The following is a 13,812-nucleotide window of genomic DNA, read 5'->3' on the forward strand; positions in this document are numbered from 1 at the left end:
TTTGCAGTACTTAAAAATGTACTGTACAGAGTGACGTACTCTGAATTACTATTTCTAACAACACTAAAACCAGACACTTGTTTAATTTGGAACAACTGCTGTGACCCGTCTCTCAACTTCAAATGTCATGATTTGAACTTTGCTGGATGACAATCACATAAACCTGTGAACACCCACCGACCATCCACCTTAAAAAGGGAACTAAAAGTTACTTGTGTAACTTTAGGATTTGTAGCATCTGTTACATGACTCCCCCAGATCGCTTCTTGCGTCAATTACATTTACATGTAGTCATTTCTCAGACGCTTTTATCTCAAGTGACTTACAAGTGAGATACAAGGCACAAGAATCTAAGTCAAGGAGAAAACACCAAAGCAAAGTCCTGTCAGAAAAGTGTTCACATTTCACGACATGCAGGTGCGAGACAGATTTATTTTTATTTTTTTTTAAAGAGATTTAAGTGCATAGGAAGCTGCGGAAGACTTCTGTTTTCAGCAGTTTTTTGAATATTGGGAGTGATTTTGCTGAGTGTGCAGAGTTTGGTAGCTCGTTCCACCATCGTGGGATCATTGCGCTGAACAGTTTTGCTTGGTGTCTTCTATGCGGTGCTCGGACACCAGACGTCGTTCGTTGGCAGATCGCGGCGGGCGGGAAGGATCGTAGACTTGAGTAAGGGAGTTGAGGTCAGCGGGAGCTGTCGAGTTAACCACCCTGTGAGCAAGAGACAGAGCTTTGACCCTGATGCGAGCAGCTGCAGGAAGCCAGTGCAGAGATCTGAACAGTGGTTTGACGTGGGTCTTTTTTGGCTGATTGAACATGAGGCGAGCTGCTGCATTTTGGATCATCTGCAAGGGTTTGATGGTGGATACTAATAACCCCATCAACAAGTAATTATCTGTAATTATCCAGAGTTCAGATCCGTCCTACTATAGGGGAGAATGTAACTGCATGGACATGAAACGTAACTATAAATGCAGCTGTAAACTCTCAAAACAATGGAACCTACTTCTGGCCTAAGCAAATGCCGGCAGAGGACGTCTAAAGGAAAATCAAACGCCCCATTAACCTGCCTACACACTATCTGTCTCCCACTGCTGTAACGGACTATGTGTGTGTGCGCAGAGAAGCCGGCTGATGAGATGGAGCGTCTCTACAAGCACCTGAAGGACGCCAGCTTGTCTCTGCTGGGACAGTCCTGCCGCAGGGACTTCCGAGCGTCGTTTTTTAGACGCTGTCAGAATGACAGCGTCAACGAGAAGCTTCACCTGCTCAGGATCCTCAGCAGCACGTTAAAGGTGAGTCCCAGCGTTTCAGGGCCGAAGGCAAACCGGCTCAGACGAGGAACAACGACAAGAGAAGTTAAGTTTGTGTGGATTTGTTTTGCAAAGCGGAGCCACTAGAAATGTCTCGGAAATATCCCGAAATTGTAAAAACAAAAAAATCTGACTTTAATTTGTGACAAGCATTAAAATATTTGGTCCACTCTCTGCTCCAGCTGTGTCCACTTGACAGGGGGCTGCAGGGTTAAATGATTACTTATTGCTGTGGTAAGTAAGTAAAACGGCTTCACTTTTAATTGGTGAACGTGCAGAAACATTTCACATGTAGTTTTTAAGTTAAATGGCATCAATGCAAAACAAAGTGAAACTTTTGCAGCACTTCAATAAAACATACCTCTGTTTTCATTCATGCTAATTTAACTAAGTTTTTGCAGCTTTTTAAAAAAATACTGTGACATGTGTCATATCTTGAATTATGCTCTGTTGGTTTTCTCGAATGTCTGTCTCACATAACCCGTCTGACCTTCAGGCCAAAGAGTCGGAGCTGCTGGTGGTGGAGCAGGTTCTGACTGAAGCGGCTCTGACGCCACCAGCTTACAGGGAGTGGAGACTCTCCAACTGCAGCCTGCTGCAGGACATCAGTAGACGCAGCCAGGCAGCAGGGGGGGCTGCACAGCCAAGCCCCCCGTCCCCATCGACAGCTGAGTGACTGAGCTGTTCATAACCTATATGTCATAAACAGTCTCCACTAGTGTTTTCAGATTTTCTCTAAGTCTGTTTCACACTGAGGCACCAGAACTGTTCTGCCATGACCTGGACAGAAGTGAACCGCAGCAGGTCACTGTGTTGGATCTTGTGGCAGTGGTGCCAGATGTTCTGTACATAGATTAAATGGACTCCAGAATCACAATTTTCTAAATTATAACAAGTTCTACACATTGAGGTACGATGCAGCAAAAATCCCAGTCGAGGAGAAAACACCAAAGCAAGAAGTCTTCATGTCACAAGTGGTGGAAAACTTGTATCTAGTCATCAGCACAGCGTCATCCAGCTCAAGAAATGAGATGCTTCCACTGGCTGATGGACTTTGTACAAATTGAATTGTCTCACTTTTACCTTTGTTGTGTACAGTAAACCATGAACACTGCTCATTTGTCCTTTCTACTTTCCCACCAGTAGGTTTTACAGAATTAAGTTCTTGCAGGGGTTTTTGTGCAATTAATAAAACTGCTGCATGGTTTCCTGCCCAAGTCTGTTCATCCTCTTTAAAAAAAAAAAAAAGAAAACCAAACAAACTGACAGTAAACAAATTTATTTTGTCATCTGCATTTACAGCTGGAATTCAGGGAATTCGAACACGACGTCCTTGCCTGTGAGCTTCTTGTAGACACCAGAGAATGTCTCCACCTGAAAGACAGCAGTTAGCACACGTTAGCATCAGTATCAGATTTAGGTGTCAATATTTTTTCCTTGTCATTGTGGAACTTAGTGCAAATATAGTGTTAACTTAGGATTTAATCAATTTGTGATGAATAAATGCTGTTTCCTGAACCTAATATGCATTTCTTCAACTTTTATTAATAAAAACATGTCTAACAATCCGGTGCCCATGTAAACAGGAAATTAGCTTTTTAATGCTCCGAGCACACTGGAGTTTCCTCAAGCCTTTACATTGGTGCTAACCGAGGTCAGAATCCACAGTTCTGTGCAGGAAACTTGGGGGCTTCTGTAGAATGAGTTCATTACAGGTCAAGTGGGGGGATTCATAAGTGATGATGATAATGAGGTAAATAAAGTGAAATTTTCTAAAAAACAAATGTGTCAGTATCAAATGTCCTGCTTGTCTGGAAGTTGTCATGTCAACAGGAAAAATCTTGCTACTCATCCAAAGAGCTTCTTCCGTCTGAGGAGAGTTTCTTACAAAGAAGTTAGTCCAGTTGACTCAACTCCAGATAAACATACATCTGGGTGTATCTGCTTAGGTGCAAAGAAAACAAAAGTAATAAAGCTTAAAGAAATAAAATTGCTGCACCTTTGGAAGACATCTGTTCACATGCACATTCTGGGGATAACGGTTAGAAAAACCTGGTTGAGTTCAAATAGAAAAACCAAACTCATCCTTTAAAATCGACAATCATTTCACAGGTGAGTTCACAGTTCAGCTACAGCCAATTGCCTGAGTCACATCGGAGGTTTGTGACCACAGTTGGATCAGCACCGCTGCTACTGTAAGTTCTGTACTGTGAGATCAGGAGCCGAGAGTTGACTTTGTGCACTGCATGGTTTAGCTCCCCAGTAACGGCCCCAAAGGGACTCTGGGAAGATGTAGGAATATGCAGGACGCTCGTCCTCACCGACCAGCGGCCGGGGACAGAGCTTTCTCTCCAACGTTGTGGAACGGGACTGTACGTCTCGGCTCAGGGCTACGCTCCCATACGCCACGAGGACAGAGCCAGGAGAGCAACTCGCTGGGTGTCCACGTCGGATCAAAACCACCAGACAGTAACTGCACAGATGTGGGGAAAACTCACACCTGTTTTTATTCTTTTGACTTACTTTGTGTTCAACGTTGTTCTGCTGCGCCTTGTCCAGGTGGACCTTGATGAGCCTGCTGCTGTCCTGTTTGACTCTGATCCTCTTACCCACGATCTCGCTGGGGAACACCAGGTCCTCCAAGATGGCGTCGTGGACCGCAGTCAGAGTGCGGCTGGAGAATAAGACAAAGCCAACAACTCAACATCCACGTTTAAAGGCTCAGTTTAGAGTTAGTCACTAAATGAATCTAATCAAACCACGATGATCATGTACATGACAATTTGTTGCTTTTCCGTTTCACATTGTTGGAGATGAAAACAGGCTGAACTCAGTCACAATAAGCTGAAACCTTTTGGTTACAAATGTTTTGCTGAACCAGTTCGAAACACAGAGATTCAATTTGCTTTGACACAAGACCAAAAGCAGCACATTCAAGAAGCTGAAAGCAGAGAACCACTCTGAAGTGACCTCAACGCCTCCAATCAAAAGATGGAGTTACATGTCTGCGGATGGCATCAACCCCCTGATTAGTCTTTAGTGAAGCATTTCTAGATTTTTTAGACTGAATGATGAAGCCACACTCAGAAAGCAGATATGAATGGAAAAATTTGGGTATTTAGTGAGACTTGCTTATTGCCTCAACAAGTCTTAATATTTAAAAATAATTTTTAGAGTTAACATTTTATTTTGAAGCATCACTTTGCCCATTTATACAAATGCCATCGGATTTTACACTTGTATGCAACAGTTCAATCATTTGCCAATGAAAAAAACCTCAGCTTCTGGATCACTTTGTCCATCTGTGCCGCAGACCTCCAGTGTTGTCCAAAAACAAAATCATCACCAAGACGTGCAGCTCTACCAGCACATTTAAGAAACAACCAGAAATGTTCAGGTTCTTCCTAACACCGTCGTACTTCAGACCACGGCAGAGGCAACTGCACAGAGGCAGCACCTCCAGTGGAATTATGCTGATTCACAGCATTTATGGCAACGTAAGAAGTGTCCACAAAGTGCTAAGAAAATAAAGACCAAATGTCACGTGATGTAGCGAGCTGATGCGTCCTTAATTTTTTGGACAATTATGGAGAAACCCTGTAGACTGACAGACACGAAAGGCGAATGAAAGATCTTTACGGTGGTTTTATTGTCTGTATGAGGTTGTTGAAATGACAATTCATTTCAAAAAGTTAACTTCAAAAATTCCATTTTCTGGGGGCTAAACGTTTTCAGCAAGTTCTAAAATGCGCTTTGATTTTATGCTTATATTTGTATCCATTTATGTGTAATTATTATTTTCTGACTAATCTGTCAAGGTCATTTATTTAAATTACTTCAAATATTCAACACCCCCCCCCCCCCCCAAAAAATATTCAGAGCTGCAAATATTTCTTATTTTTTCTTTAGTCAGTTTTGAGTTATTTTAGAGAAGTGTCAGTTTGATAAGTTTTTGAGGCCCCAATTTCACCTTCATTCATCTACAACTGTACTTCAGTTTCTCTAAACTCTTTGTGTAAATGGACTTTGTGCACTGCATGGTTTAGCTCCCCAGTAACGGCCCCAAAAGGACTCTGGGAAGATGTAGGAATATGCAGGACGCTCGTCCTCACCGACCAGCGGCCGGGGACAGAGCTTTCTCTCCAACGTTGTGGAACGGGACTGTACGTCTCGGCTCAGGGCTACGCTCCCATACGCCACGAGGACAGAGCCAGGAGAGCAACTCGCTGGGTGTCCACGTCGGATCAGATGAACTTTATGGTCTGGATGATTTTCTATGCATTGATGATACGACAGCCCTTCGCAGGCTGTTTCAATTGAGCTGTGCATTTCTGTAGCCAACACAGATGAATTGTGCTGCTTTAAAGTCTTATACATTTTTAAAATCAGTTTCTTTAGCGTGTTGAACGATTCCAATTATTAGTGAAATGCAATTGATAAACTACCCACATCTTTGACTCAGCTGAAGACCTGACAATTAAAACATCACATGTAAAACCAAAAACATCAAGTATATTAATTCAATTCCTAATCCAACAATTTGGTCCAAGTCCGAAAATATGGTCCTTTTAATGTTTCTTACTAAGCCTTATATTGCTCATCGAGCAAATTCAACCCATTTCAACTCGATATTTCCCCATTGAACGGCGTTTAATCCTAATGTATAATAACCCAATGCAAGCAGAACTACAACCCACTGTTAGCGTTGTATAGTGTCACTCTCTGGTCCTGCTGTTGGCTTTATTTGGCTGAATCACAGCATAGGAGTCGCATCACGGATCACTCAATTTTCTCCAACGGTTGAATAAGTAAGAAGAAAATCACATCTAGTATATTAACATTAAGTAGCACAAAGATTCTCATGATCAGTTCTTTAATTAGCACAACTCTGCTCATGTTAAATTAAAAACTGCGTCTCCACTCACCTCCTGGGACGCTTCTGCTTATTCTTTGTGCGGCTTTTCCTGGTGGGTTTGGGCAGAATTCTCCTCTGAAAGTAAAACCAATCAAGCCTTTATCCATTTAGAATTCACAAACATTCAAATATGACAAATCACAGTCTGTCACAATACAAAGGGGGAAATTCTGTCATTTCACAGACGGAAAAAAAGTTTAATACATTAAAACAACTTATCAATAAACCGATTGTTGCACTTTACAAATCTATTTAAATAACCTTACTTTAGGTTTTAGGAAACACTGCCAAATATTTTCAGCTTTGCTCTATAAAATGTTTTGAAACCATTCATAATTATTACCATAACTGGATCAATCACAAAAAAAAAATTATCTTTAATTGTAGCAATAATCGACAAAACGATGAACCCAGATTTACTGAGGTGTGTAAATATAAAAACCTGCTGTCATGTCACACTGTACTTCAGTTTCTCAGTAAACTCTTGTGTAAATGGACTTTGTGCACTGCATGGTTTAGCTCCCCAGTAACGGCCCCAAAAGGACTCTGGGAAGATGTAGGAATATGCAGGACGCTCGTCCTCACCGACCAGCGGCCGGGGACAGAGCTTTCTCTCCAACGTTGTGGAACGGGACTGTACGTCTCGGCTCAGGGCTACGCTCCCATACGCCACGAGGACAGAGCCAGGAGAGCAACTCGCTGGGTGTCCACGTCGGATCAGATCTGGATCTGAATTCCTTCATCAGCTGTTTTTTCTTGTTACTGATTTCTAAAGTGAATATTTTCCACATCGTTAATTGTGCACTTTTTGTTTTAAGCCTTCACTCCTGTTTTCCGGGGAGTAACTGACCCCATTTTTAGTACACTTTTCCCTAAACCTGCGCAGGACTGAGTACGATCAACACACTTCAGCTTGCCCCTAAAAACAAACACGAAGTAGCTGAGTAGACTCCTTCTGACCATCTGACCTTCTTGCTGTATTTCACCACATGTGAAGAGCTGGGCTACAGAGTGCAGAAGTATCCACATCTACCTCTTAAATCTGAAGCGTACAGTCACAATCATCATCCTCACCTGTGCAATGAAGACCACGTGCTTTCCGCTAAACTTCTTCTCCAGCTCCCTCACCAGACGCACCTGAATCTTCTGGAAGGACTTCAGCTGAGGAACAGGGACGAAGATGATAATGGCTTTCCTGCTGCCACCAACCTCGATTTCCTACAACCCAAAAACAAAGAGTGAGGGCGACAGGAAGGAAAAATGCTGCGAGGTCCCAACAATTATACAGATCGAGACAATGTTTATTCAGGTAAAGCAGCTGCCATTTAAGATGTATATCTGAAATTAATTAATGACAACAGGACACTTTACAACAACTTTAACTCACTGCAGGAAAATCTCACAATAAATCTCACAAAAGATGTCTAATAGTGTGCACTGCATGGTTTAGCTCCCCAGTAACGGCCCCAAAAGGACTCTGGGAAGATGTAGGAATATGCAGGACGCTCGTCCTCACCGACCAGCGGCCGGGGACAGAGCTTTCTCTCCAACGTTGTGGAACGGGACTGTACGTCTCGGCTCAGGGCTACGCTCCCATACGCCACGAGGACAGAGCCAGGAGAGCAACTCGCTGGGTGTCCACGTCGGATCAGATTTCCACTGTTTAATATTTAACAAAACAGCTCCTCATAGTATTTCTAAAAAGAGTGGGAGTAACAGCAAACATTGTACTTTTCCAGAGATGGGACTGGTTTTTCCCCCCATAGGCAGATTCATGTAAAGTCCTACCTTTGCTGCAGTGATGTTCAGCTCCCTGAGCTGAGCCTTCAGATCAGAGTTCATCTCCAGCTCGAGAAGAGCCTGCAGAGCACACGAGACACATCACAATGAAGTATCTGGGACAGATTTAGGGAAAGGATGTTTCTAGCCACTTCATATTTCTGCTGGTATGCAACAGAGGAGCATCTCATTCCTATCATGATGTAGTTACCAAAACAGAAATTAAAAAATGCAATTGCTCAACAAGTACAAATGTATTGGGCCCAGTGTTATTCTGCAGTACATCTGTTCCAAACATGCAGCCAAAGTAACAAAAAATAAATTAAAAAACACACCATCAGAGTGTGTTTTGAAATATTACACAATAAAATCTTCTGAATAAGGTCATAAGGCAGGCAAATATACTTCCTAAGGCTTTTCTGGGTGATGTCTTACAGTCCAAGTCAATACAAGCCTCTTTGTCTCATTAAGAACACACGCAAAGTTTCTCAAATCAGGTTTCCATGCGACAGTTGAAGCGTTTATCCTTTTTTTGCAGTAATTATGGCCATTTAGATATCAATTTTAATGTGCTTTTGTATGTTAAAGAGATGAGAATCACTGTTCTACGTAGAAGTTTATCTGAAGTTGGTCTCAAAATGGTTCAACGGTCTAATGGACACAAATTGAACGGACCAAATTTTCCTGCTCATCATTATGCTTCTACTGACGCTCAGAACCAACATCTCAGGACAGAGAATTTTAGCGTGTGTTCATCATCTGACATCTATGGTTAAACACACATGAAAAACCAGGCTGTACAACCTGGTTCCATCTACAACAGATGGATTTGATTGTGTGAAACTGGTCTTTTTACCTGGGAGATTCCAGACTCAAACTCGTCTGGCTTTTCGCCATTGGGCTTCACTATTTTGGCGCTGGTACTGAACATGGCCTTTGTCTCTGCAAAGAGTGATACACACACGTGTTTAAGATGTTAAAAAAGCAGCCTGGCATCTTTTACTTAACATGACTGACGTGATTTCTACAGGAGCTCCAACACTAACCGCGCTTGGCTAAAGGCAAACATGCTTCAATCTAAGCCATAAGGATCATTTTAGCACGTTTAAGGCAGTTTTCGGACAAACAGTGTTTCGCAGCACACACAAACCTGAAGACATTAAACAAACAAAAAAAAAAAAACAGACTTAACTCGGAGACAACTGCAGCTCAGCAAGAACGTTAGCTTAAGGTCAGACGGAACCTGTTCTAGCTAACGTAAAGTAGCTGGCTGTCATTTGTCGCTTCTTTAGTTTAACTAGAACCAGAAATTACTTGCTAAATGTGGTATAAAACATCAAACTAAGCTAAATAAATTGAGCCCTGTACGTCCCCCTGTCGCCGCTAGCTGAACACATGCACGGCCTGCTAACTGCTCACTATTCCCAGAACCCTCTCACCGAGGCTGCTCTACTACGCTTTATTTTGTTTAAATAAATCGCCATCCGCACCCACAAATTATATAATCTAACGTATCAGAGACTTAACATGGTCTTTGGTGAGTAAATTTACCAATCGAACAAAAATAAAACCCATTTTAGCCAAGAAAAGGCAGTGCAGTGGAAAGTAGCACGACTAACCTCTGTCAACGACGGCCAAGGAAGAGGCCGGATCATCGCGAGAGTTGAATTAATCCAATGCGAGCGAGGCGCGCTAGTATCGCGGGACCTGCTGGTAAGCGCTCATGCTGCATTTACGTAACGTCGGCAAAGTGGGAAGAGAGGCCGAGACATCATTATCCTACTTGGATATTTGTAGTTCAGTTGCTTTTGATGTGATGCGAATTTGTTCCAGTTAATCCCCAAGCGAAGCCAAATATGAACAAACAATTAATAGCAGTAAGTCATAAACTGCAGATAAGATTATCAAATAATAGTCTTTGGTCAAAGCTGCCGTGAACGGTTTAGGTAATTAGATCTCAGCTACGTGGTTTAAATATGCGACTTGAATGCGACCTTCAAACAACGCGAGATCAAAGACCGGACAAGCTGTTCGTCAACATCACTTTGTTTTTTACTTTGTTGAGCGTCTTTTTCTAGGTGTTTAACGAACTCGTATACTAGAGTTAAATACCAACTCCGAAGGGAAAAAAAACCTCATTGTTGGATAATAACAACGTTTACGTTTTTAATAAAGACACGGGAAGCAGACTCGGAGCAGACTAGCTAGTACCTGCTAGTTTTGGCATCTTCGCTCGGTGCTGGTGCAGAGCAGCCAGTGCAGATCAGCCGGTTCCTCTTCCATCGCGTTCGTAGCCAAACACACCTTGTCCGGTCTGCTTTAATCTGTTTTACCGTGGTTGGGGTCTGTGACACGATGTTCGCCGCCTCGGCTTCACGGTTCTTTCCTGGCAAACAGTCATGCTAAGACTTACTGGTCTTCTCAGCGTAGTACGCAGGGCCGTTTGCAGCGCCGCCGACGACATGGCGAAGGGGAAGTTTTTCTACGCGGTCAGGAAAGGATTTAAACCCGGAGTCTACAGTTCATGGTGAGGCCGTGCACATCCAAGATGATCCCGATCATAGCTCCTGCAAAGAGCGTGGACACTCTCGCCACTTCCAGTCTGATGTTGGGAAATGTAATGTTTCTTTGAGCCTATTCCAAACGATAAGCCAGTTAAATACAGGTCAACCGTGTCCAGTAGTAATTAGTAGCAATTAGTAACAGGCCTCACTTTGTTTCGGCATAAGCACCTCTGGATTTTAATGTCACTCAGTTTGTGAGTGGACGTTGCTGAGTAGCCAACAATAGTATCTGGATGATATTGTGTAAATTGTAGATTTTGGCAAGATGTCAAACAAGACCTACACTCTTTGCTACCAAAACTGAAGATATAAATATGTATGAAATGTCTGGTGATTTTTTTTTGAACTCGTCCTCACATTTCCTGTTTTACTGCCATTTCAGGGATGAGTGTAAGAATCAGGTGGACAAATTTCCATCCGCCTCTTTTAAGAAGTTTGCATCAGAGAGAGATGCCTGGGCATTTGTCAGAGGAGTTGAACTTTCTGTACCTCCAGAATTGAAGACTGGTAAGCGGATTTACTGTTGGGATTCTCATTACAGTGTGACGACAGCCTAAATTGTACGAATTGGGAAATATACAAAGGTGTTTCTCAGATTGTAAATAAAGTGGCAGTAAATATCGTATTTTCTAACTTCAGCAGCTCAGAGTGTAGAGTCGGATGTCGCACTTCTGCCCAAAAGAGGCCCTGAACCTCTGGAGTACATCCCTCTTGGTAAGAAGAGATGCCATTCAAACGAGGAGGCTGAGTCCAGTCCCAAACGGGTTAAACCGTCAGAAAGCAGCTCGTCTTCTCAAAGCCCAGATGGCTTCACATACATGGGTAAGATGGCCACTCGAAGATAAGATCCGTATGCGTGGAGAGAATTTGTTAATGGAGAAATTTAAAACTTCAGTCACTTCTCCACATCGCACTGTCAGTGTCACTCAGACGTGTTGTGCCTCCGCACAGGTGACGCTGTGGTTGTTTACACCGATGGATGCTGCACAGGTAACGGAAAGAGTGGCGCTCGAGCCGGTATCGGAGTGTACTGGGGCCACAACCACCCACTGTGAGAAAACGCACAAGCTTCATAAAGAGTATAATTAAATTGAAAAGACACATTTAAATTCTTTATAAGAGAAATTTGTCACATTTGTTGCTGCTGCTCTCGTGCAGAAATGTTGCAGACCGGCTGCATGGACGACAAACCAACCAGCGCGCAGAGATACAGGTAAACCTCACATCTTAGCACGAGTGTTTGTTAAAGACGATCAATCCGATTCAAAGCACATTATTCAAGTGAAACTGCACCTTCTTTCACTCTAGATTGACTTTAGTTGTGAACCGTAATCACACAAATGTCACACAGGGAAAGTTAAGTTGCTGCATGTTCAGTGGTTAAATCAAAGGATAGAAAACCTGCATGCAGCAGCCAAATTGCACATGAATAAAACATAAAAGATGATATTATAGAATTTGGAGGTTCTAGAAGGATTATGAGGAGCTTAAAGGTTTTGTTTTTAATTATTGAAAGTCAGGGCGTCTTCAGGTCCTTATTACGTTGTTACAAATGAATTTCAATTAGAAAAATAACCATACAGTCCTAAATTTGAATCTGTGAAGGCTTCAATTTAATATAGAACTTTTTCGTCAGGTGTACATAGTTAATGTAACTGTGACTCAGAGTCACTCACCTGCTTCTTTTTGTAATGTAAAGGAACCTGATCTCCTGATGTTCCAAATAGTTTAAGAAAGTTTTTATAGTCTGTTATTCTTACATACTGAAAAGGTTGGAACTTTAATTTGTGTGTAAACCAGGCAGCCTGCAGAGCACTGGAGCAAGCCAAAGAAAACAACATCAAGAAGCTGGTTCTGTACACAGACAGCAAGTTTACAATTAACGGTGAGTCACTTTTTACAGCCAGGCTTCCAATTTTGATCCATTCATCCCCATCATGTATCAGTGTCAGGCTCCTGAATTTCACCACAGGAGAAGTTGAAAAGCTGAAGTTTGTGGTGTGTTTGCTGCAGGTGTGACCAGCTGGGTGAAGAACTGGAAGCTGAACGGCTGGAGGCTGAAATCTGGAGGCCAGATCACTAACAAAGACGATTTTGTGAAGCTGGACAGGCTGAACGGGGAGCTGGAAGTGGTCTGGGTAAATGTCCCTTCATCACGGCAGACCTTTGTTTTCCTGAAGAGAATTCATCCAGGTCCAGTTACTGAAATGAAAAGATTTTGTATATTATTATTATTATTATTATTATTATTATATTTTAAATAAATAAATACATACATACACATATAAATGAATGAATGATCGGCCAAGACTGTAACATGAACAACCTATAATAACAAAAGTACTACAGAACACAATCATACTAAATCTAAGGAAGGAATTTCTATAATATCCTAGATTTGTAAAAGTTTTTTTTAAATATAATGAATCCAGTATTTCTTCCATTTTTATTCCTGAAGTTCAGTCCAGGAAGTGCAACCTCAAACCTGAATGTTTTATTTTTCTAATACACACCCACTGGTGGACAGCGGTCAGAATGGTCATGCTGACCCCTGTCCACCATAACATTAAAACCACCAGGTGCTGTTTAGCTGAAACATCATACGAGATGTTTAACCTAGAGGTCAGACTTTATAGCTTGGATCTCTAATGCTTCCCTCTCGTCCTCCAGCTGCATATTCCAGGTCACGCCGGCTATAGAGGCAACGAGGAGGCCGACTTGCTTTCGAGAGAAGGAGCAGCGAAGCCTTTACAGCAACAGCATGAAGACGGATGATTACATTTAAAGAGGTTTCTTACAGGACTGTGTTTAAATCTGGTTTATCAACAGCTTGGATGTGGAGGTTTGTTCTTCCTTGTACATGGAGAGTCTATGTGAATATTTCAGTTTTTCTGTTAAATGTGCATTTTTAATTTGTGTTTCTGCTCTGAATAAAGTCCTGTCCTGTTAGTTTATCTCCTGTTTCTTTAAAAGGACTAAAGACGGAGCAAAAGGAAACAAATGAGGAAAGCTGCTTGGACAGAAGTACCAGACAAGTAGAAAAAGGTGAATGAGAAAGAGGAAAATGAAAGGGTAGGTGGTGTGGAAAGGACATCTCTGATTCTATTTGAAGGTTTTAGTAGGTTTGATCAGAAATGCAGTAATTGTTGAGCCAGCTTGTAATACAGTTGAGCCTCCAGAAGGAGGAGCTACAGATCAATATTTCAGCCCACACAAAGCTAAAAAACAAAGATTAAAGCTT

At 42.2% G+C, this 13,812-nt stretch overlaps 3 protein-coding genes and 4 non-coding genes across 10 annotated transcripts in view; 2 read left to right on the top strand and 5 right to left on the bottom strand.

Annotated features, from left to right (window-relative positions):
- Positions 1-2,571, top strand: part of LOC137102888 (connector enhancer of kinase suppressor of ras 3-like) — a 39,622-nt gene extending 37,051 nt beyond the window's left edge. The window contains exons 20-21 of the mRNA XM_067482820.1: positions 1,123-1,295; positions 1,810-2,571. Of these exons, the coding sequence (XP_067338921.1) occupies positions 1,123-1,295; positions 1,810-1,989 (353 nt within the window). The 3' untranslated portion in view covers positions 1,990-2,571. The remainder of the gene's footprint in view (positions 1-1,122; positions 1,296-1,809) is intronic.
- Positions 2,572-2,576: 5 nt separating this feature from the next.
- On the bottom strand, positions 2,577-9,685 carry rps7 (ribosomal protein S7). The gene is made up of 7 exons (XM_067481316.1): positions 9,627-9,685; positions 8,864-8,949; positions 8,017-8,088; positions 7,303-7,446; positions 6,239-6,303; positions 3,837-3,987; positions 2,577-2,687 (listed from the first exon to the last, which is right to left on the bottom strand). The coding sequence occupies exons 2-7, from the start codon at positions 8,936-8,938 to the stop codon at positions 2,610-2,612; spliced, it is 585 nt and encodes a 194-aa protein (XP_067337417.1). The 5' UTR covers positions 8,939-8,949; positions 9,627-9,685; the 3' UTR covers positions 2,577-2,609.
- On the bottom strand, positions 3,547-3,765 carry LOC137103103 (small nucleolar RNA SNORA73 family). The gene has a single exon (XR_010911364.1). It is a non-coding gene; the product is annotated as a small nucleolar RNA SNORA73 family (small nucleolar RNA).
- LOC137103110 (small nucleolar RNA SNORA73 family) lies at positions 5,338-5,556 on the bottom strand. Its single transcript, XR_010911370.1, has one exon. It is a non-coding gene; the product is annotated as a small nucleolar RNA SNORA73 family (small nucleolar RNA).
- LOC137103111 (small nucleolar RNA SNORA73 family) lies at positions 6,726-6,944 on the bottom strand. Its single transcript, XR_010911371.1, has one exon. It is a non-coding gene; the product is annotated as a small nucleolar RNA SNORA73 family (small nucleolar RNA).
- LOC137103112 (small nucleolar RNA SNORA73 family) lies at positions 7,657-7,875 on the bottom strand. Its single transcript, XR_010911372.1, has one exon. It is a non-coding gene; the product is annotated as a small nucleolar RNA SNORA73 family (small nucleolar RNA).
- A 305-nt stretch (positions 9,686-9,990) lies between the features above and the next one.
- Positions 9,991-13,528, top strand: rnaseh1 (ribonuclease H1). 4 transcript variants are annotated; one of them, XM_067481314.1, is made up of 8 exons: positions 9,991-10,534; positions 10,954-11,078; positions 11,211-11,393; positions 11,523-11,622; positions 11,730-11,784; positions 12,372-12,456; positions 12,585-12,764; positions 13,242-13,528. In XM_067481314.1, exons 1-8 carry the CDS (start codon positions 10,407-10,409, stop codon positions 13,268-13,270), a joined length of 885 nt encoding a protein of 294 aa, XP_067337415.1. In that variant the 5' UTR covers positions 9,991-10,406; the 3' UTR covers positions 13,271-13,528. The 4 variants fall into 4 exon arrangements, with proteins under 4 accessions (XP_067337415.1, XP_067337414.1, XP_067337413.1 ...); XM_067481313.1 differs by having other exon boundaries at positions 9,992-10,534; positions 11,214-11,393; positions 12,585-12,709; positions 13,242-13,527; XM_067481312.1 differs by having other exon boundaries at positions 9,993-10,534; positions 12,585-12,709; positions 13,242-13,526.
- Positions 13,529-13,812: the final 284 nt, after the last annotated feature.

This window comes from Channa argus, chromosome 17 (genome assembly GCF_033026475.1).
Source record: "Channa argus isolate prfri chromosome 17, Channa argus male v1.0, whole genome shotgun sequence".
Classification (NCBI taxonomy): domain Eukaryota; kingdom Metazoa; phylum Chordata; class Actinopteri; order Anabantiformes; family Channidae; genus Channa; species Channa argus.